Source organism: Amblyomma mixtum, chromosome 2, assembly GCF_055824585.1.
Source record: "Amblyomma mixtum isolate Tamu chromosome 2, ASM5582458v1, whole genome shotgun sequence".
Lineage (NCBI taxonomy): Eukaryota > Metazoa > Arthropoda > Arachnida > Ixodida > Ixodidae > Amblyomma > Amblyomma mixtum.
The window spans coordinates 61,504,253-61,528,058 of record NC_143013.1 but is presented as its reverse complement, the minus strand read 5'-3'; the positions used below and the strand labels follow the sequence as shown (position 1 = coordinate 61,528,058).

General features: G+C 45.6%; 1 protein-coding gene across 3 annotated transcripts in view; it reads right to left on the bottom strand.

Moving 5' to 3' along the window:
• Positions 1-15,671: 15,671 nt before the first annotated feature.
• LOC149359517 (uncharacterized) overlaps positions 15,672-23,806 on the bottom strand; it is a 52,534-nt gene continuing 44,399 nt past the window's right edge. For all 3 annotated transcript variants that reach the window (XM_089571722.1, XM_089571720.1, XM_089571721.1), the window contains exons 5-6: positions 21,471-21,834; positions 15,672-19,773 (exon numbers count right to left, since the gene is read on the bottom strand). In XM_089571722.1, coding sequence (XP_089427848.1) covers positions 19,463-19,773; positions 21,471-21,834 — 675 coding nt within the window. In that variant the 3' untranslated portion in view covers positions 15,672-19,462. The remainder of the gene's footprint in view (positions 19,774-21,470; positions 21,835-23,806) is intronic.

The window sequence follows — 23,806 nt, the reverse complement described above, 5'->3', positions numbered from 1 at the left end:
TTACATTTATGAGGGTTAAGTTCCATTAACCAATTGGAACACCATTCCTGAATGCGGTTAAGGTCGTCTTGAAGAGATTTTTGGTCAGAGGCGTTATTAACTTGAAGTTCTTTGAAGCTCTGGATGCTACACAGAAAAGTAAAATAAACATCAATTTTGCTTTACCTCCGGCACTCTGAGAAACCTGCTGCTATAAATGGAGGTATGCGTAGACAGCTTTCTCAAAGTGGATGAGATGCTAGGATGAAGAAAGTGATTCATTGGGTGCTGTGAAAAAAAAAAGCGCTCATTGCAGTTCATTGTATCGAGTACGCAGAGAAAGGAGAAAGAATCGTTGATTACGAACTGCAGCAAGAAGAAGTTGAAGGCGCAGGATCAGTGACACGAAGAAGGATTGGCTTCCTACTCCTCGACACGGCTGTCACTTTTGATCTTCAAAGACGCGTGACTTAGATGGATGTCCGCTAAAATGCGCCTGGTTGGCGCCTGGAAATTTATAAAATCAGAACAATAAACAAAAGGCACAAAACAAAGTACCTTTATTTGCAGGGCGCCAGCCACAGCTTGGCGGCGAGAACTAATTTACACGCTGAGTCAACGTCTCTTTCTTAGTTCGTTTTGATCATGCTGTCCGGAATGGACACATAGCTACGCATGGGGGTCAGCTCATCGTGATACGCAGGTGTGAATGCAAGCTGGTCGGAGCTGAAACAAAACAAAGACGAAACTTTACTAGATGTTCAGGTACTACCCGCAGAAATGTCTACAGTAAATCTGAGACGCATAGTGGTCGTTGCTACATTCTCACTGGCACATTCCCAGCATGGTATCTTCCAAAGTGTTACCACGAGGCGTTTATGTGTTGTGGGGACGCCTTCGTCCCCTGCGTTCGCTTTCCCTCAACGCACCCCACTGTTGTTAGCTGCCCCCCCGAAAAGCACTCCTCTCGGTTCGGTTACTGTAACTAACAAGGGAGGGCGCTCGCGTCGCAGCGACAGCGCCACGGATGGCGTTTTGCTGCGCGCTCGCGGGGAGCGACGGGGTCTCTTCTCCCTCGGCAACGGGAAGCGAACGGACGTTTCGCTCGCAGCTTCGCTCTTCGTCGACGGGCGCCTCTCGGCCGGAACTTACTCCCGCCGAGCCCGTTCCGCTCGACCTCGGAGTTTATCCCTTTGCCCTACCGTGGGCGGACGTTCGCTCGTAGCCGTGCTGGTGAGTCGGACATCCTAGATTCCTCAGTGTATTTTGTTGCTAGCTGGCGTTATTGTTGTTATAGCAATAAATGCCTTGTTTGTGTCAGCCAGTGTGCCGTTCCTTTGTTCCCGTAGAGCACGGCCCGCCGTGGTCGGCGTGCGCTCAGTAGCGTACGCGACCACGGGGTGGGGTCCGCGCGGTTTTGAACTGGCTCAGCCGCGCTTAAGCGGGGAATACGTGTTTATCTCCCCCTTTTCAACCCCACATCTGGCAGCCCAACGTGGGGCCTGCTCTTGGAACATTGGACGACAGTCTGTTCGGTTCGATGAACGCTCTTTGTCCGGACTTGACAAGTGCTAGGCCTAGAGTGAATTTTGATCGCTAGGACCTGCGGCATGCTTTCTTGAGTGCGAGGTGTATTGCGCTGCAGCATGTTTGAACTTTTCGACATGCTCAGCATGTTTTTTTTTGTGAAGTTTTCTTCCTGGAGTTTCTTCAAGAACCACTTGGTCCGCATCGAGGGAGCGCGAGGCCTAGCGCCCGCGGAGTTGCCGAGCCCGAAGCGAGTGAGTACGGAAGCCGCGTGGGTGGTCCGAGTTTTCTGTATATATTTTCTCGCTGTCTCTTTTTCGACTCTGGGAGTCGCGGCTCTGGGAGCCGGGTGGCCTGGGGCCACGGGTGCCGTAACGAGCTCGCTGGTATTGCAGCTCGGCACCGGGCGTTCCGACACTGTCCGATACGGTGGGCGCCGATCACTCAGCAGCTGCTTCGTGCAGTGAGCGGGGAGGACCACCCCACAACGCTGATGTCTCCTCGCGGCTGCGCGCACGAAACCCGTTTCGGGTCTTTCTTTTGTTGGGGGTCGTCGACCTTCACTGTGGCAGTGAGGCCTAAGGCTATTCATAGCCGCCTGCACCTTGTCAAAAGTGACACGACCACCAGACCGTGGTATTGAGAGGGGGCACACTTTGCTGGCCACCCGTTTTTTTTAACCTCGCATGAACCGAGCATTCTCGTTCAACTCAAGAAAGGGCTTTGTTCACTCGAACTTTGCATTGCACAGCCGCCCGACACGTTTTGCTAGCGAGTTGAGCATTTGAGCCACGAGGCCCTTGTGTACGCCGTTTCCCCTCCCGTGACCTACGTTAAAGGCATGCGGAGTGTGTTTCGGAAATTTTACAGATCTGGAGCCACTGCGGCTTGCTGTCCTGTGCACATCGTCTCGCCGCCGCCTGCTGCGACGGAGCGGCCTGTATCCTGTTCGCCGCATCCATCCGGGGCAGCCGTGGCGAGACCAGACAGCAGCCACCTCCGGCTGCTGCTTCCCTGGCGACTACTGCGGAATCTTGGCCTGCAGTGGTCAACCGGCCCTCCTCTTCGCGGGCCTGCGGGCACATAGCCCGCGGGCCATGCGAGTCGTCCCAGCGGAGACCTTCACGCCGCCTTCGGAATACCGCGGAAGACTGCGTGCACCCTGTCGGCGTGACCTCCGCTGCACGACCTGCCTCAAGTGCATGAAGACCAGGAGACTCCTCCATAGCATGTAACTTGCAGGCGCGTGGGTCTATTTAAGGTTGGGGGGATGTGGGGACGCCTTCGTCCCCTGCGTTCGCTTTCCCTCAACGCACCCCACTGTTGTTAGCTGCCCCCCCGAAAAGCACTCCTCTCGGTTCGGTTACTGTAACTAACAAGGGAGGGCGCTCGCGTCGCAGCGACACCAGCGCCACGGATGGCGTTTTGCTGCGCGCTCGCGGGGAGCGACGGGGTCTCTTCTTCCTCGGCAACGGGAAGCGAACGGACGTTTCGCTCGCAGCTTCGCTCTTCGTCGACGGGCGCCTCTCGGCCGGAACTTACTCCCGCCGAGCCCGTTCCGCTCGACCTCGGAGTTTATCCCTTTGCCCTACCGTGGGCGGACGTTCGCTCGTAGCCGTGCTGGTGAGTCGGACATCCTAGATTCCTCAGTGTATTTTGTTGCTAGCTGGCGTTATTGTTGTTATAGCAATAAATGCCTTGTTTGTGTCAGCCAGTGTGCCGTTCCTTTGTTCCCGTAGAGCACGGCCCGCCGTGGTCGGCGTGCGCTCAGTAGCGTACGCGACCACGGGGTGGGGTCCGCGCGGTTTTGAACTGGCTCAGCCGCGCTTAAGCGGGGAATACGTGTTTATCTCCCCCTTTTAAACCCCACAGTGTATAACTTGCGATGAGATATGGCATCGAGAACAATCATATGTGACGCTCCCAGTACAACGATAGCGGCGGAACTTATCAGGAGTTTATTGATAGACATAACCTCGACAGATTCAACTTTTCTTGCGAAAGCAACACTGCGCTAGTCGCCGAGCCATTTCGCGGAGCCGAGGAAAAGTCATACTGCGCATGCGCGAGCGAGCAGTGACGTCACACGGCGCATAACTGGCGCGCCGCCGCCGTCGCTGCGCGGGTGACTCAGAGGTGCAACCGCCGCACTCGCCAGTTGCGCATGCGCAGTAGCGGCGCATAGCTAGCGTGCCGGGGGCGCCGCCGCTGCCGCGCGCTCTACATCGCCTCTCTCTCTCTCTCCTCGTTGCTTTCGCAATCCTCCAGGTTTAACCAGAGCTAAACCACTGCCAGTTTTTTTAGTATTTTAGTGACGAATGCGGAACCGGCAGCTTTGTGTGCTAATATAATTTTTTCCAGTCCAAAGTTCCGTCAACTTGAATAGAATCCTGCAATTCTTAGAAACTGCACCGCGGAGCTCATGATATCAACTATTGATTTCTGTGATCCAAGTATTGACAACTTGTTGTATTCCTTCCGGAAGACTACGCCATGACTAAAAAAAGACTTGATAGGGTTTCAACGTAGTTAAACCGAGTAGACGTGCGAAAGCGTGTATTTAGCCCGGTTGGTGCATGGTTTTGTTTTGCTGGGTCGTCGGCACGGTTGGTGACGACATTCGTTCGATAGTAGTAACATCAGTCGCGTAAAAAGTACGTACTAGGGAAAAAAAACACTCCAACACACAGATACTAAAGTTTGACGTATTTACTGAGTGAAATACCCACAGTATGCGCACACTGCATTACCAGGAATTCGGGACAGAGTCCAGTAGTGACAACAGATATCTTCCAATGACCAATCGCACAGACATCGGGCCGGATTTTCTCAGATGATTGAGGATTATCGCTGATCTTCTAGAGCATCTGAACTCAGCGAGCCTCGGTGTTCGGTCGAGAATCGGTTCCCACGCCCTTCAGAGCCTAATAATGGAAGTCTAGGGTGACGGCCGACACTTGAAGGCGTTTGGCAGACGAGACCTTGATTTGTCAAAAATCTAGCTACGACTCCGATCGCTTTTTTCCAACAGAAACAGATATAGGATAAACTTAGCTCTCCACTCTTTGTTTGCAAAAACAACTAAGTGTCAGAAACTGACATTTGCAGAACGCAATCGCCTAATGCCGGGAAGTATGACATTATGAGCCGACCTGCAAGCTCTTACATTTTTGTTGCTCTTTGGACGAGAGGTCTAAAGATGTTACTTCCGAACCACGACGACATGTGATGGAATCTCGCCTATCACAACGCGTGTTTCTTTTTTTCTTGGCATGATGTTTATATTTTTTTTTATCTTACAGCGCGCTATCTGGTGGCAGCCGAGGGAACTAGAAGTTCTTGTCCCGAATTCCTCGTAATTGAAACTGTAAAAATGAGCATGATTGTATATACTACCCTTCCGCCGCACACGTCGATACGTTTGGTGGATCTGCGCATGCGGTCGGCAGTCCTCACAACGCAGTTGTCGGTGCAGTGCAGAAGAAATAAATCATTAAAACAGCATAACTAAGCAGCTCGATGGCTTTCAGAATGTCTAACCAATGATTTTCAGGTGGTTAAATTGATAATATTTCCAGCCGAGCCCCTGTTATGTCGGGTGTCCCTCAAGGTTCAGTATAAGGTCCCCTTCAATATTTCGTGTATATTACTGATATAACGTTGAATATTACTTCTACAGTTCACCTTTTTGCGGTTAGTAGTGTAATTTAGTGATTTACCTAGTACAAGGACGTCATGACTTTGCAATCTAACGTAAATAAGCAGACAAAATGGCGCTACACACTGTAAATGCAAATAATAGAAAAAAAACTATATACTTGAAGTTGACTTCTATTTCAAAGTCATAACCAAATACTAACATAATAAATGATAGCATAGTAGACTCGGTTCTATCGATTAATTAACACGGCGTCTTCTTAAATTCTAGTTTAACACAGGCTGACCACATAAAATATATTACAGAAAACAAACCTGGCTTTCGGAAGCGACGCTTTTTTTTTTTTGGCCAACGGGAACATCAGGCTTTAAGCATCCCATTTTTTCGCGCGTCCTTCCCTGTATTACGCAACAATAATTTGGCAGCCCTACCAAATCACCCTTACCGGTCTACTCGAAGCCATCCAGAAGAAAGCAGTTCGATTCATCTTGTCACCCTACTCACGATTTGAAAGCATTTCATCTCTGAAGAAAACGCTCAACATACCGTCACTCGCAATGAGCAGAAATTCTTAGATTATCTTTTACGCGATTGCGTATACAGCTCGTTCCGTCGAAAAGCCGTGGACATAGTAGTAGTCGGCCCCGCGTGTCGGAAAAAATCAGGGGCTGCGTAAAAAAATCGTATAATGGTAATTTGTGGTTCTAGTGATTTAGTATTGATTGGTGCATGATAGGCGATGACGAATTAATGAAGTTATTGTAATTAGATGTTTAATTATGGAAATTACAAAAAGAAAAATTAAAAAAGGGGTTAAAAGTTGTCAAAATGCTCGGAATGAAACGCCAATGCTTGATGATGGTTGATTTAAAAAATTTATATTGTGCAACTGATCAAATCGCATCACCTTAGATGACGCACCAAACGGCATACGCTATCTCGTCAACTCATAGGCACAATTTAGGTGTCCACCAACGCTTTTTTTTATGCACTTAATCACAGTAACACATTATTTGCCCGGTCGCAGACTTCACCACCAGTTCATACGTCTCATCGCATCGATCATGCGTACAAAGTTAACCGTATTCTCGCTCGGACGGAAAAGTATACGAATTCCCTTTATCCTTGTCAATAAAAGAATCGAATGAGGTACCTTCACGGAATGCCATGATAACAATCCGTTATTTCGTTCATAATTGCTTATATGGGTTCCTAGAGCATTCATTAACAAAATTTGCTTTATCAGCTGCTCATTCGGGACCGCTGTTTTCTTTTTCCGTTTTTCTTTGCTTACTGTGCACTTTTGTAAGGCTATTTACTTTTCAATGACGTTTTTGTACTTGTACCCGGGTGCTGTATTAACCATATGAAGTCCATTTGTTGTCTGTGAAAGGATCGTTTCATGCTTTATAGCCCCCCTCTCCCGTATAAAATGCTCCGAGTGGACCCTTGGGGTATTTCAATAGATAAATAAAGAAACGAGTAAAAAAATTTTAAACTTAGCTCTTCGTCCTGTAAAGGTAAATTGCCTAGATGTTGGGCAATCGGTTTGATATCTTTTCCTGCTTGGCTGGCTTATGAGCGACCTGCAGAGCTTAGGCAAAGTCGCACAGACAGTGTTCTGGATCGACAAACCAATGCTATTTTGGGAAAGGCGGAAAGTAATGAAAAGTAACGTTCCCCAGTAGGTTAGACAGACGGGTTTGTTCACTCTGTACGTCTGAGCCTTGAGGCTTTCTCCGCTGAGAACTGGAGACAAGAATCAGCTACACAATAAGCGGCCCTCCGAGCTATGCACCATATTCATGACAATAAAGGATTCTGACCTTGCGTCTGTTGTCACAGTAACATCGGTAGAGTATCATGGCGATATAAAAAATAAACGAGAGTCGCCTAAAAGCTCAATAAATTGCGAAAGCAAATGTAGCTATACATTTCCGTCTCATCGTAACATGGAAACAAGAAGCAGCAAGTACACCACGGCGCTTCTAAGCAAAGAACTGCGTCGAAGCCACTTGACTTGAATAGACTTGGATAAAGATCAGTTAATAAAAAATGCACCTCTTTAGGATCAAGGTGCCAGAAAAAAAAAAACACCGGTGTTTAAATACCAAATAAGCAAAAACATGCATAGTGCGCTATAATGGGATACAACTCAAGCACAAAGCGGCTTTTCTCCGTCAAAGGACTCCCTTCCGAACAATGGCGTCGGCCGGTTCTCCTGACCTAGCTGGCGTGACAACGCAGGGAGCGGCCGGATAATGAAGGGAGAGGACCATCCACTTTAATATTCCACTCACTTGTATACGACTATAGTTGACGACAACTTTACGACGACTGACGATATTGAAGAGGACAGCGGAAGAGAGCGCGCAGCAAAACGAATAATGCCGGAAGCATGCTGCAACAAAGAGAAAGGAACAATATAGGACACAAAACAAAACAGCCTATACAAAGGCTCCAAACCTCTCGAAACCTGTTGGAAAGTCGCCTACGTGAGGCCGTAACAAATCGCCCACCGCTGCAGAATCGCAAAACTGGAGCTCCTCAGCACGGACGACGTAGCTCCAACGGCCGCCGGATGCGACCCACCACGAGGGAAATAGTACGGAGATGCTGACAACCTGCAAGGATGTGGGGCTCTAAAAGAGAAGCACCAGGAGCAGCGATTTCTCCGCACAGGGGCAGTCATCTTGAAAAGAGAATGTGGCAGTCAGCTTGTATATCTAGGCTGTATATGTATATATATATATATATATATATATCTATATATATATATATATATATATATATATATATATATATATATATATATACAGGGTGTTTCACCTAAGACTTTCTGCAATTTTTAAAAATAAGCTATTTGAATTAGATGTGCGCTTTTTCTGGCATAGCATTGTCAGTGGTGTAGTACATCATAATGCAGCTAAGACGTGCTAACTAGCAGGCTTGTTAACCAATATTTAATAGTTAACTTTTAAACTATTACCGTTGGGCTCCTTAATTATTGAGAGGCATGTAGCCCACCGTAAGTAATGTCCATATCCGTTTTTAGAATTTCGAGAACGTGATTATCCTCGGCGCTGTGGCCCAACAAATTTTGGCTATTTCGACGAGTTAGGTTCACTGGAGAGGTTGCTTTGCCTGCAAGCTTCTCAAACCGCATGTATTTTGGCGCGATGTAGGCGAAATTTGTTGGGCCACAGCGCGGAGGAGAATCGCGTTCTCGAAATTCTAAAAACCGATATGGACAGTACTTACGGTGGGCTACATGCCTCTAAATAATTAAGGAGCCCAACGGTAATAGTTTAAAAGTTAACTATTAAATATTGGTTAACAAGCCTGCTGTTAGCACGTCTTAGCTGCATTATGATGTACTACACCACTGACAATGCTATGCCAGAAAAAGCGCGCATCTAATTCAAATAGCTTATTTTTAAAAATTGCAGAAAGTCTTAGGTGAAACACCCTGTATAGGTTGCGAAAGTGTGAAGTACTAGACTGCTTATAAGAATATATAGCGAAGTGTACGCTTCGTTAAAGGAAACATATTTATTCAACTCGACGTTTCGATCGGAAGACCAATCTTCTTCAGGAGTGATTTTACATTGTTAATGCATCCCCTTTTATAGGGGTGGACACAGAACAGGTAAGTGGGAAACACAAAGCACATAGCAGAAAAATACGCATAAAAAATTATTAGAGGCAGTGCGACCCACACACACAAAAAAAAATTTATGCGTATTTTTCTGCTATGTGCTTTGTGTTTCCCACTTACCTGTTCTGTGCCCACCCCTATAAAAGGGGATGCATTAACAATGTAAAATCACTCCTGAAGAAGATCGGTCTTCCGATCGAAACGTCGAGTTGAATAAATATGTTTCCTTTAACGAAGCGTATACTTCGCTATATATATATATATATATATATATATATATATATATATATATATATAGAGAGAGAGAGAGAGAGAGCTACGAAAGTAGGTTCTGTTAGCTTCCGGAAGGGAAGAGGTTGAAGGAGGCACTCCTCAAAGAAACATCAACGTCAGTCTGACGCGATATCACTGTCGACTTCAAGAAGAACGGACCCCGGTCTAAACGACTGCAATAGATGTGTCTTTGAGAAGTGTCAATTTTTTGAATATATAAATATATATATCGGGTGATTTCTTTACTGTTTAGAGATCGTTATTTTAAACCCTGAGAAAGATACATACATACTCGCTGAGAAAGATACTTCGGCGCGGTTTGTGCAGGTGGATTGCGTAGCACGACGGACATTACGTTCGGGATAGAGTTCAGTGATTAAACGATAAATTAAATGAAATTAACAAATCACATTTTTTTACTCTCTGCTTTAGGACCCAACATCATAACAAGAAATTGAACGCCGCCAGCATAAAAACTAGGCCCAGTTTTTTTTAATTTTCTTCATCGCCAATGCATTTCGAAAAATTTAATGTCAATAACATGCATTTTTTAGCTCGTAAAGTTGGCTTCCGCAATGCGTCTTTAAAATAGCGTCGTTCGTGTTTCTAATACAAAAAATATGGAAGCAGTTTGTCTGTTTTATGCCGTAGACGCAGTTAACGTGATTTCCGCGACAATGCAACGCAGAGAGACACCATCATAATCAGGCAAGAGCGCGCAGAAATGAAGATAAAGATTTTTTTTATAACCCAACTTATGTATCCGCGCCTACCGACCATTCTTTACGAGTCCGTCTGTGAACTTGCAGGCCAAACGTAATTAAGAGAAAGTTTAGTTGCCAGGGGCGATACAGAAATGTAACGGGTTGCCACAGCAAATTCTATTGGGCTTCCTTCACCTTCCAGCTAAAATTTGAGAAAATGTATTTTAATATAACTCCACAGCTCTTTGCTTACAACTTTTGAACTTTTTATACCAATTACCATACAGCAATTTCACAGTAGAGTAATATGTGTTACTGTGCGATTCAAGGATGCAAAAATCGTAGGCAAACGATAGCATTCCATTAATCTTCTTCTCGTTGAGGCGAGACCCACTCTGAGATGCCATCTTTGCTCTAGAGTTATTTTTCTCACCCCTGTCTCGCCCTCCTATGCAGTAATGGTCATAAAGTAATGCTCATAAAGCAGCTCAATAAATAAATAAACAAAAGCTCAGTGAATAATCGGGGAAACTTATAAGTAAAAGGAATGCGGCTTTCCCACCACCAGAATGCCTGCCGCTTGCCACGGCTGCTCCGCTGGCTCGTTCGTTGCCCATAACAAGAACAATAAAAAGTGAAACTGCCTAGCAATGTGCTCCTCACATTTTTCGGTCAACAGCTGAGGGCAGCTGCCTTTGCGTACCCAGAAGATCACCCGACCGCCATCCCACATGCACTAATCGTTTCCGGCCATAGTAATACTGTGAGGCAGAAAAATCGGTAATAAACTCTTGTTCTTTGCATAAGCTGTGGCCGCAACGGACAACGAATGAGGTGGCCAATAGACTTCAATGGAGCATAACATCCTTAGTCCTGCCTTAATGCGCAACTTACATTTAACAATTCCACACTTTAATGTAGGTGGCGCCATCTAGGAAAAACCTATAAAAACAGTTCCGCAGGAAGGAGACAGTTTCGGTTTCGGTTCTTTCTGCATCTGCTCCGTTCCCTCTTGATTGCGTAAATGCAAAGGACAAAAATTGAATGCGTTGCTTCAGAAAATCAAGATCTTGCAAACTTGCTTATATGCTTTGGCATTTGGCTTTCGTACTTTTCTCGTGGGCATATCTTCTGAAATTCTTTTGTGTCGTTCCCGCATTCCAAGTGGCATCACCTCTTACAGCTTGTTCTTAGATGTAAATTCATTGCTTGTTGGTTTAGCATTGTAAAAACAGTGCAAGGCCTCTGCATAAAAACTACCCACTACACACAGCGCTGGAGTAGCTGCGCATTTTTTCTCTCTTCTTTTTTTACAGCAGCATGCCTTTACAGCAACAGCGTCTCAATTCCCGAGGTTGGGGATGTCGGTTGTGTGGTCCGCAGAGAGGAAAAGGGAGGAGGGAGAGGAGGCGCCGAGGAGCGATGAGCGTAAAATTGGCTGCGGTTTAGCTCTGGTTAAACCTGTAGTGGCGCGAGAGCTCCGCCGAGCCGCCTACTTTTACAGCTGCGACACTTCTCTCCCTCTACACTCCGCCCTCCCCTTCCACTCAACACTGCACATGCGCACGCTGTCGCAGCTCGGTTTCGCCGGCGCGCCGCGCCGCCGGCAGCAGCAGCTGTTCCGCATCATGTGACCAACCGGCCCAAGGCCACGGCGCCACCATAAAGCTCAAGGGTAGTCACGCTGAAAGCTCGAAGAGCTGGCGTAGTGTAGCTCTCGCTACAAAAACTGTCGCTCAAAGCTCTCGCCACAAAAGGGAAGCCAGTGTGCCTACACCACTTTCATGGGGTGCGTTCGCACCATCCGTGCAAGAGCGCGTGGTGTAAGAGTGCAGTGATGTGAGGCCCGCGCAGTCTCTGCTTCCTGTTACCCACTAAATGAGGTGAGAACTTAAGCCACGCCTCACACTGCTCGTATAAGGTCATTATGTCTACCATAGGCAGCAAGGTCCTCTTTTATATACTTCTGAGACAAAAAAAATTAGAGGTCACTGTGGCGACTCGCTTTGGGAGAATGCGATAGCATTGACTCCTCCTCGGCACTCGTCGCATCTCTTTGCTTCTCTTTATGATTTTCTTTTTGTTTGGTAATTAATTTTACTACTGAATTAGCGTAATTATCTTATGCTTTAATCAAAACCGATTTATTTACTCTGATTATACCTTTTTATCTCAATAAATCATTCTGGTTTTTCAAATTTGGCGCCGTGGTGCTTTTCCGTCCAATTACTATATCCCTGTCCAGCATATATTCTACCGTTCAATAGTTTTTGCTGATAATTAATGAACTAATTAATCAGTGTCAATGAAACTCTTTGTTTAATTATTACTCAAGATACGTTTCAATTCATTTCAAACTTTATTTTCACTAAATTCTAGAGGCCCGTGTCCTGTGCGGTGTCAGTGCATGTTAAAGAACCCCAGGTGGTCGAAATTTTCGGAGCCCTTCACTACGGCGTCTCTCATAGCCTGAGTCACTTTGGGACATTAAACCCCACAAACCAACCATTTATTTCCACTCCATTGCCAATTTTTCCCCTATTTTTCCATCCACGCCTGTTTTCCCGTCCACTCACTTTATCGAAGTCAGTGCTATTTCGACGTTCTTTCGACATTTTTGGTTTTAATTAATTAACTAATCATCCTATCAACACATATTTTTTTGCGCAGCATCCTCGCATCATCCTGTTTCGATTACAACCACCATCATCATCCTCTTTCGATTACACCTCTTCTGAGAACGTCACAACTTCTGCGGACACGTTTTGCGAATGTTTTGCGGACACGTTTTGGTGACACGACCCTGCGGGCACCGCCTAGAAATGTTTTCGCATTAAAAAAAAGGAGTTGACTGAAAGCATAAAGTGTATCTTGGTCGTCTTCTACAAATGAGCTGAGGTGCCCCTATAACATTCAACGCAGCTTTGCTTGCGTACTTTCCACTTGCCACTTCATGATGATGATGATGGTGGTGGTGGTGATTATTGATTTTGTGGCACGAGGGCAACTTTGGCCACCAGGTCTCTATTTATTTATTTATTTATTTATTATTCCTCAAAGGTCCACAAGGACATTACATGAGGCGTGGGCTGCAAAAAATTGTTTTATCTTGGACAGACATGATCTTCAATGGCGGATTTGAAATGAACTGTATTGATGATGGTCGCCGCCACGGATGGAAGGTCATTCCAGTCGTTGGCTGTTCTAAGGAAGAAAGACTGCTGATAAGTTACAGAGCGAGATTGCTCGGGGTAGACGGCGTTGGGTGGGAGTTACGGGATATCCGATGAGCGCGTGTGATAAAGGGGCATCGTGGTTAAAGGTGTGATAAAATCTGTGATACAAGGAAAGACGGGCGATTTCGCGAAGGCAGGCTAGCGTGGGAAGATCTAGCTGGGATTTTAGTGCAGAAACGCTAGTGTGATAAGAGTAGTGAGATGAATCTGACAGCAGATTCTGGACAGATTCGAGCATAGTGATAAGGTTAGCATTGAAAGGATCATACGTTGCACATGAAATCTCAAATTTTGGACGTATAGAAGTTAAGTAAGCAAGAAGTTTTATGGAACGGGGAGCTGAAGATAAGTTACGCCGTAAGTATCCGAGAACTTGATTTGCTGAATTAGTAGCATGATGAATGTGATGGGACCAGGTTAAATCTTTACTTAAGTGGATGCCAAGGTACTTGTAGGAGTGAACTGATATGATAGGAATAGTGGTAATTGTGTAAGTATTATCTTGGTGGTTGCGGCTTCGATGGAAATAAAGAAGGGACGTTTTAGTACTATTTAGCGACATGAGCCAAGTACGGCACCAATCTTTGATACGAACAACATCTTCTTGAAGGAGGTGATGTCAGTCTGATCATTAATTGGGCGGTAAATAACACAGTCATCAGTAAAAAGTCGAACATTAGACCTGATGTTGGAGGGTAAATCATTTATGTACATTAGAATTAGAATTACGGCACAAATCTTCGATACTAACAAGATCTTCTAGAAGGAGGTGATGTCAGTCTGATCATTAATTGGCCGGTAAATAACACAATCAGCAAATAGTCGAACATTAGACCTGATGTTAGCGGGTAAATCATTTATGTAGATTATAAATACAAGTGGTCCTTAAACGATACCCTGGAGAACGCCAGAAAAGACAGAAGAGAGGGATGACGAGTGTGAATTAGCGTGGATGAATTGATAGCGGTCAGTTAGTAAAGCTCGAATCTAATCCCGAGCCTGGGGATGCTGATTTATGCGTGAGAGCTTATGTGTTAGGCGCCTATGGGTGACTTTATCGAAAGCTTTTTTCAAAATCTAGGAATATGGAATCCGTGGGAATGTTACGATCGAGGCATGCATGTATATCATGAAGAAAGAGAACAAATTGGGTGTCACAGGAGCGACTACGAAAGCCGTGTTGGTTAGGGTTAAAGAAGTTATTCGATGATAAGAACTTGGCAGTATGCGAATATAGTCATATTTAAAAGGCTGTGCGCTAAAAAGACCTCGTCTTTTGCTGCGCTACAGTGTCTTTGAAGGAAAAAGGAGACGACAGGAAAGAAGCGCTTCTTTCCTGTCGTCTCCTTTTTCCTGTGAACGTCTTTTTAGCGCACAGCCTTTTAAATATGAATATATACCAACTAGCCCGTCAAAAAGCCTTGCGAATATATTATGCGCTCCATGATTTTACAACAAACACTGGTTAATGAAATTGGCTTATAGTTAAGTGGTGAAGATCGGTTAACTTTCTTGAAGACTGGAAGGACCTTCCCGATCCGCCAGTCGCATGGTAATTAGCACGAAGAAAGCGACTGCTGAAAAATTAAACAGATGATGATACTACAACGGTCTTTGGAGTTTTTGAGAATTTTAGCGTTTATGCCGTCAACACCTGCGTTTGAAGAATTCTTTAGTGTGTCTATGATTTTAGCAAGACCGCAAGGTTCGAAGATAGCGTTTTTCATAGGCGGATGGAGAAAGTGGGGGGCTTCAGGGGGTGTTTCGAGGTTCCTGTGTGAATACGGAGCAAAATGTGTGGTTTAGAATATTTGGAACGTCTGATTCGGGAATGGACGCTCCAGAATTATCAATGAAATTACTTTAGAAGTAGAGGGGGGCTTCAGGGAGGGTTATCAAGAGGTTCATGGGTGAATACGGAGCAAAATGCGTGGTTTAAGATATTTGGAACGTCTGATTCGGGAATGGAAGCTCCAGAATTATCAATGAAATTACTTTAGAAGTAGAGGGGGGCTTCAGGGAGGGTTATCAGGAGGTTCCTGGGTGAATACGGAGCAAAATGTGTGGTTTAAGATATTTGGAACGTCTGATTCGGGAATGGAAGCTCCAGAATTATCAATGAAATTACTTTAGAAGTAGAGGGGGGCTTCAGGGAGGGTTATCGAGGTTCTTGTGTGAATACGGAGCAAAATGTGTGGTTTAGGATATTTGGAACGTCTGATTCGGGAATGGAAGCTCCAGAATTATCAGTCAATGAAATTACTTTAGAAGTAGAGGGGCTTATTTTCCAGAAGGGCTTGGGATTATCATGCAGCGTGTGCACAACGTGTGGTCGAAGACCCATTTTCCAAAAATTCGCACTAAAAAAGCGGAACATCAGTCCAGGAAAAAGCTACTCATTTTTTTACCGCTGGGTACCCCGTGTCACTGGGGATCAAACCCGGTACCTCCCACATGCGAGGCAGATACCCAAGCCACCAGGCAACCACCGCAGTGGGATTTACGGACATGTTTGTGAAGGCTTAAATGCGAATAACACTGCCCACTCAGTCCCACTGCACAGTACACGACCTCTTGAAAAATGCATTAACTTTCGGACAGTGTTCGCTTGCAGACAAAAGAAACAATGCACACTGTTTCCTGAGAAAAATTTAATGAAACCAAGTAAAATAAAAGGTGAAGAAACAAATTCGACAAAAGACTGACATTCAAGCTGGTATACGAACAATTCTTTTGGACGTTCTTACCCGTTTCTTTTTGGCTCTAAAAAGAAAAAAAAACGCCCTCCATCTACTCTCCTAAGCGTGCCCAGCAAGATTGAATGCACATAAACAAGCACATCAGAGGCAGGAAAACGAAATGAGTGATGGCAATACATGGGCTTACAGTGAACAACATTGCTACCACAACACAAAAGCGCGGCGAGATCTTTCTAGTTTAGGCTGTGGTAGCCTAGCCAAATCACATCAGATAAGAGCGCTTTTTTAAGATAACAGTAAACGCGCTCACACAGTTAACAACGAAATTCCCAACGTTTGAAATCACACAAAAAGGAACACAATACAACACACAAAAAAGAGCAATTGCCCAAATAAAGCACTGTGAATGCAACATAAAGAAAAAACTTTGGCAAATAAAGCACTGCTAGCGACTCGACGTACCGCTCTTGAGGCACAGTATTTAGTATTATATTAAGCCACCAAGTCCGACTGCACACCTTTCCTCGTTTCACTCATTTTACTCATTCATTATCCAAGCCTAGCTGGAATAAAGGCCTTAGCACACATGCATACACCTCGTTCGTTCCTGAAGCTGGCGGGTTATCACTGCGGCTATACGGTGTCTCTGATAAGGCCGAGTATAAAACGGTCGTTCTGAATGCCGAATGAGCGCCAGCTTGTTCTCGTGCAACGGGACACACAAGACCAGACGAAGGTGAGGAGGGCACGAAATCTCGCTGTGCGGCTGTATAATGCACGGAGTCGTTAGGCACAGTAAAAAGGGACTTTGATATGAGGACGCGGTGTTGGCGGATGTGATAAGAAAAAAAAACGCGCACGTGATAAGGCCGGCCACCCTCTTGATCTTTACGGCTCAGCTCGTCAAGTGCCGCGAGTGCTCAATAAAAAGAATGCCGATGAATTGTTCTCTTCCTCTGCTCGTTTTAAAATCTTCTCTATACAGCCGATATTATACTTCTGTCCTGAAAGGCCTTCTGAACACGAAGGTGGTGCAGAGTTTCCTAACTCTTTAATGCCTTAGGCCAGACATTCCAGCAAAAGCTAAAACAAAAACGCGGGTTTGAGCAAGCTTGGTTTTTTCTTGCAACACCATTGAAGCGCCTGTGTTAATAGTGCTTAAGATTGGTTATTTGATAACGCCAGGAAGGTCTAGACAAATGAAGATTGAGAGCTGTGGAATGAGGGAAAATTCACATAGCGCTTTGATGGGAAAGCTGTGCTCGGGCAGAAGAAATAGCTGACTGTTAAACAAACGTCCTCCTACGTAAACTTGAGTTGCGCCTCCTACAATATCCAAAGCAATTCAGGCACACATGGACGTAAACTCGCTGCAATAAAAGCAGCTTTATGGAAGACTCGAGTATGAGCAAGACAACTTGTGATTCCGGAAAGGCAATTCGCTCAGACAAACACGACCACAATAAGACTTATGTAAATTGAGCAACGTCGAACTTTTTTGGCACAGTATCGAGTATTTCGTTTTTATGCACATAAAAACACTTCACATGTTGTCACATGGACGCACATTTTTTTGCAAGGCGCTACCTTATCCACGGCCTGAAGTACTTCGCCCAAGAGCAGAAGATTAGTCTCTCTCAAGAACTGAATATGACCTCATAACTCAGCTTTGTACTCTGTGGAAAAGTATATACTGACACTCGCGAATACGACCTGTTGCATAATACACAGCACACACACAGAAAGACTCTGGGCGCGCCGATTGCATAAGCGCACAAAAAATAAACTGGCACTCGTCAGTATTCAGTTTCTAACACAGTAATGCCAATAGCGACCAATACAGAAGGTTCAATTTTTAATACCCACACTTAAGGAGCTAGCAGTGCTAATTAGCGACAGAATTGCACAACTGATATGTTTTTAAGAATAAAGCACAAGTGGACAAAATTGACTTCACCCACCGAAGCACAAAATACTTGCAACTGAGAGACATCGAGAGACCTTCCAGTTATTCAGAAAAGAAAGCGAACATTAGAACACTATGCAGCACAGATGTAACAAATATTATTGCAGCATTAGTTCCTGTACAGCACTTCACAAAAACACTGCTCACTTGCACTGGACTTTCCAACCAAAACCAACTACACACACAAAGGCCTATCCTTTTAGCTTCCCGACATATTTGCTGGGCCTTGTGACATGCAAGGTTTTCAAGCCCAGAAACCTCAAAATATTGCACACTTATTCAAGAATAATTCCAACCTGCGTACTTCATAATTCATCGGGTGAATCACTGCAGTTAGTTTTTGAATCCCATAAAAAATTATTGCACTTACGAATTCTTCAACCAGCCTAGTCGATAGCGTGCGGCAATGAACAAGTGAGTGTCAATGACCACGCCTGCATCTTCCTTTCTTGATCACTGGTCTTGATTGATTTAAAGTGCACTGAATTATCCATGAAGACCATCTACATAATCATCCCACACTGCCATTCTATAGTGAATGGTTTTGATTGGCACTCCAACTATATAAGGCACACTTCAAAGGCAATAAATCAGTATTGAACACAAAAGAAAAACACCTCCGCACCGCACAGTACATTCTCACAAGTACTTCCACACTGCCTGTATGCTACACTGGCACGTTGGCAGTTCTTCCTGCAAAAATAAGTTGAGCCTGGAGTTCTTCTAAGAGCTCAAGCTCTGCACATTTCAAACAAGTTCCAAGAATGAAAGGCAATGGGAACGTGTTACAAGAAAAATCTAAACACACACGACTGTGTGCCTATTCAGGCATGCGGAACACGTCTGACGGGGAGTTACACTTTTCATGTTACTCTAAATGTTCCCCTTATAAGGCGGTGAATGTAAGCAGCTTCATCACTACATCACGCTAGTCCGCCACATGACGCGATGCTGCTTTCAAGCTGAATGCGAGTATATTAAGTCATGTTTTGTACTATGGTCGGTCCAGTACATGACCACCTCTATGCACTAAGAAAATTAGAGGAGGAACGCTCCGAACAGGGAGCCCAGGCTTAATTTATTATATTATCTTATTTTTGTTTGTTTTTGCGCCTAGTTCCTCCTTGTATCACTCGTTTCATTTCTATGTTCAGTGCAAAAGGGTTGTCACTGGAAGCATGTAATGCAGTCCAGAGATGCTGATGCTAAGGCATGAGCAGCTTGCTCAATTTTCACAAGCCTTGAAAGTACCAACCCCTGGAACGAAATCTAAGGCAAATATTACCGAGCATTTCACAGCAGCGCCATGGTAGTTGATTTCCCAGAAGCACTCTTGCACAAAGAAACCTCGTGCTCATGCCTTGAATCTCCTCAACATAGAAACCGGAAGGCTTCTGAGCTCAACACATTAGAGCCAACCGCCACATCATCACTTTTCTGTTTCCAGCTTCCACAGCGGCATCACCAGATGCAGGCAGCCATGTTCGCGAGCGTTGACGTCACTACGTACGACAAAATCCACACAATGTGAACATTCAAGAGTCACGGAAGACGCTGCTAAAAGCATCACGCGTCTCAGCCAACGTCGCCATCACAAGTGATGTGAAGCCGTCTGCCACGTGAGGATGCACCAGCACTCAGTCCAACGAAGCCACGGGCTTTCCACTAAATCACCAACAATGCTTAGAAGGCGCTCAGCAGTATTTTACCGTCGCTCAAAGTAGATCACCGTCGACCAGATAAGGCACCGGCACCTGCCGTTTCACGACGTGAGGCTCATGAGGTTGGAGGCCCTCTGCTCAGCCGACTGGGCAGCGACTATGGGGTCCAGGGCTGAAAGCGGTGGCGGCGCGTAGTGGCCATTGGTCTGGGGCCTCAGTACGCCGCCTGGTACGCCGTACCCAACTAGAGAGGTCAATGCCATGACGGCGGGCATGCGAAGGGCGCTGCTTGTGCCGCCGGACTGACTAGAGGGCGCCACAGTAGTCAGTGCGGCCTGGCCAAAGTTGAATGGCAGGGCGAGGCTGATGTGCGGAAGTGCGCCATTCTTATTAAGCAGGCTGCTCATGTCAGCTGCATAGATAAGAGCAGATCAGAGTCGTCCGTTATCACATTCAAGCAACAGTTGCAAAATAAAAGTAATAGTAAATAAAATGATCACAGGAACAACTGCTATAGAGCTTTATTGACGGCCACTATCTCTGTGTATCGTTCTCAAAGTGAATCAAACGATATAATCACACAAATAAACATTTGCTTGAAAAGCCCAGTTAAAGCCACATCTTATATTTTTCACTAAGAAAGACAGGTTAGACTACCGATGGGACAGCAAATAGTCCTACGCAAAAAAAAAATGCGATTACATGGCATCCTTGCTTTCAACGATATTAACGCTAATTTGAATGCGGCCTCGTGCCGTGAAGAACACCGCGTCGTTATATATGTGCTGATTTTGTTATGGAATCAAATAGCTCCTTGCATTTACGTTTTCTTTTACACGTGCAAAAATGCGCCAATCAAATTCTATCCCGCATGTCGTCTGTCAGCCGTCCGACAAGGCATTGTGTGTTTTGAGCACACCGCCTAAGGTTTAGGGTCTTTGCGGTCAAAGTGATATTTAGCTGTAAACAAGTGTAGTTTATGGCGAAAAACTAAGCGCCCAGAAAACTGAAATAACCACTTTTAACTGCAGTACTCACATAAACATAGGGAACCACCCATCGGCTAGCTAGCCCAAGCGGCTTATCAAAATTTCTCTTCGAAAGGAATCGGGTATAATGCAGAGCATGACGTCACTTACAGAAAAATATTCTATCGCAACGGCAAAAGTAAAATTATGAGAACGATAAGCTAACTTCAACACAATGTACCGTCCACCATAACCATGGTAGCCATGAGAACTAGATCAGAAATCCGTTCCCTCTTATTTTCAGCTGTTGGTCCAGGGACAGTCTGTGTGTTCATACTCCAAGAAGGAAGCAGGTTTTACCGCGAGCACTGCAGATTTACAACCAGTAGGAAGGGAGCGCAAAGCGAGATTTTAAAGCAGTTCAGTTTTCTTGGCGCTGATTTTCTCGCACCCGAGTTTTGGTAAGGGTACCTGAGGCTACAGTATGTATAGCTACAGGGTCACATTACTGAAGCTTCGTGATGAAAAAGTGAAATTCCCTCTTGTAATACTCATATAAAAAATGGCCCTATTTTTTATATCAGTATTACAAGCGGGAATTTCACTTTTTCATCACGAAGCCTACGTAATGTGACCCTGTCGCTAGACATACTGTAGCTTAATTTGCGAACATTAGACAGATTCTTGCTGCAATGATGCTTACAAAAAATTTCATACGAAAAGAACCTAAAAGACTCAAGTAAGTAAAAGCACTCGTGTGTTGCTATCCACAATGAGCCCTTGGCCATGTACATAAATCACGGAGAGAGAATACCCGCAGCCCTCGAATGCGACACGTTAATCTATCAGCGAGGCAGTCTCAACCAATCCCGGGCTCCTTTACAAAGTGTTGCTCTTAGCTATGTATGCATCGCGACAGTGACAAGAAAACAATCAGGAAAGGACTAAGCAATTTTATTCTCGTGTCTGGGCCTTTCTGCACAGCCGGCATAAGCGTCGGCACTAAAGCCTTCAGTCCACAAACAATGGGCGACCGGATGCTACCCAAGAGTCCGCTCGCCCCAACCAGCAGTTTGATCTAGCAAGCCCGCCCAGGCATCTGGCTCGATGACCCCAAATGAGTCATTCTGCCAATGCTCACCCATGGCTGGTTCAGGGATGCGTGAGGGAGCCAGAAGCTGCTGCTGTTGCTGCTGCTGCTGCTGCTGCTGCTGCTGCTGCTGCAAATGCTGCTGTTGGTGGTCTTCCTGATCCTGATGCGCCTGCTGGGTGTGATGGTGCGCCTGGTCCGCAGAGCTGGAAGGCATCACGACACCGGGGTGCTGTGCGCCGACAGCAATCGCGGCCGCGGCCGCCGCTGCTGCCACAGCCGCAGAGTTGGCCGCGTCCATGTTAGCCTTGATAGCTGATGCACTGCCCGCGGCTGCGCTGGCACCGCTGGCGTTCTTAGGCTTGCGCTTCCGGGTCTGGATGCTGTCCTTCTTCATGGCCAGCGGACGGTTCACCTGCGCACACCGGACGCACGATGAAGTAAGGTTACCGAGCGGTTGAGGAGAGAGTGGTGAGAAGCGGTTGTGGAGAGAGTGGTTTTGGAGAGAAGGCAAGCTTAGCAGGAGGCCCCAGGAAGTTAGGTGGGCGGATGAGATTAAGAAGTTTGCGGGGACACGGTGGCCGCAGCTGGCAAAGAACAGGATTAATCGGAAAGACATGGGAAAGGCCTTTGCCCTGCATACAGCGTAGCAAGCTGATGATGATGATGGTGATGTGGAGGTGTATGGCATGCTTTACCTGCCATTCACCTTAGCATGATTTTAAATGTTTGTTGTTTACAGAAAGCTCCCTATAACTTTTACTGTCATCTGAGCAGAAGCCACTGGTCATAACTGTTCTTTTAAACATAACTTACCACAATTTTCGCAAAGATATGCACAGAAAGCTGTACTAATTTTTTGGCAGCATAAAGAGCCATGAGTGTGCCACTTTTTCATAGCTTGAAAGCCGTTGACGTCATTTAGGCCAGTAGTTTATAAAACAATAATTAAAGAGAGGGGCAGGGTCATTTTACCCTAAAGGGCTCTCCATCATGCTCTGACGGCTCAGGAGCAAGGTATTATTGTGCCTTGTTCGTATTTAAACGGTGGCAGCGGTATAAAGGAACTGGATCTAAGATGTCGTGCACGATCTCACCGCTGTTTGCTCCATCTAAAGCGGTTACACGTAGCCTTACAGTCGATGCACTGTGACCTCTAAAATTGAATCTGAGATTCAATTTTAGAGGTCACAGTGCATCGACTGTAAGGCTACGTGTAACCGGTCTAGATGGAGCAAACAGCGGTGAGATCGTGCACGACATCTTATATATATATATATATATATATATATATATATATATATATATATATATATATATATATATATATATATATATATATATATATATATATATATATATATATATATATATATATATCATCGTTCTAGAATTCATCGAATTAACCCGTGCTTTTTACCACTCCTGTCACTTCACAATTATTCGAAAGGCGATATGCACACCCATCTACGATGATATGCAGAATTATTATCCCAGGTATAGTCCAATAAATTTCAATAAAAAATGTGCTTTTCGCTGTCAAAGGACCCCCATGTAGCAATCAGCGCCCGCCAGTTCTGACGAACCTGGGCGAGACAATGCACCGATGGAACTACCACTTTCATCTGCCATTCTCTGCACGGTAACTAGCAGGTTCATGAGAATAGGCCCAGAAAATTGGCTTGGAGCGGGCCCTTTGGCCAGGAAAAGCCGCTTTTTTTTTATCTGTACAGGACTATATAGTAGACTCATTGCGGTGTATGGTTGGTTAAGACGACTATAGTTCAATACAGCTCAAGAATCAAGCCACTTTTCCCTATCAAAGGCCCCCAAGGGCATTGGCTGATTCTCATTATCCTGCGACTGTGACAATGCACTGAGGGCACCATCCCCGACAATGGAAAATAAGGACCATCCCCTTTCATTTGCCACTCTCTATACTGCCACACTAGCCGTGTCGTGACAATCCACAGGCGCCATTGGCTAGAAGGAGGTAACTTTGACCGGGAAAAGTGGCTTCGTTCTTGAGTTGTATCTGCACGCTTGTATCCGAACATAGAGGCGGATGCTCCTGACTGCCTTATTAAACAGGTGCTTGCTTACCCCCCCCCCCCCCCCTCATTCCATCAACGCCTGTAGACGGGAAGGCGTTACCCGCCTATGCACACGGCACTCCAGACCCGCCGCGTCTTGCAAGTGGCTCCGCCCGAGCGTCTCACCCACAGCGGTGCGTCCCAATTGTGAGGCATTTAAGCAGCCATGCACGCGTAGTGTGTCGCAGCTCGCGCCTACTCAAGTGTCTCCAAAAATATGTTTACGCCTCGCGAGCAAGCTGACGAAAGACGTCGCACTGCTTGTCTTTTTTTGCGTGTGCTTTCCGTTGGCAC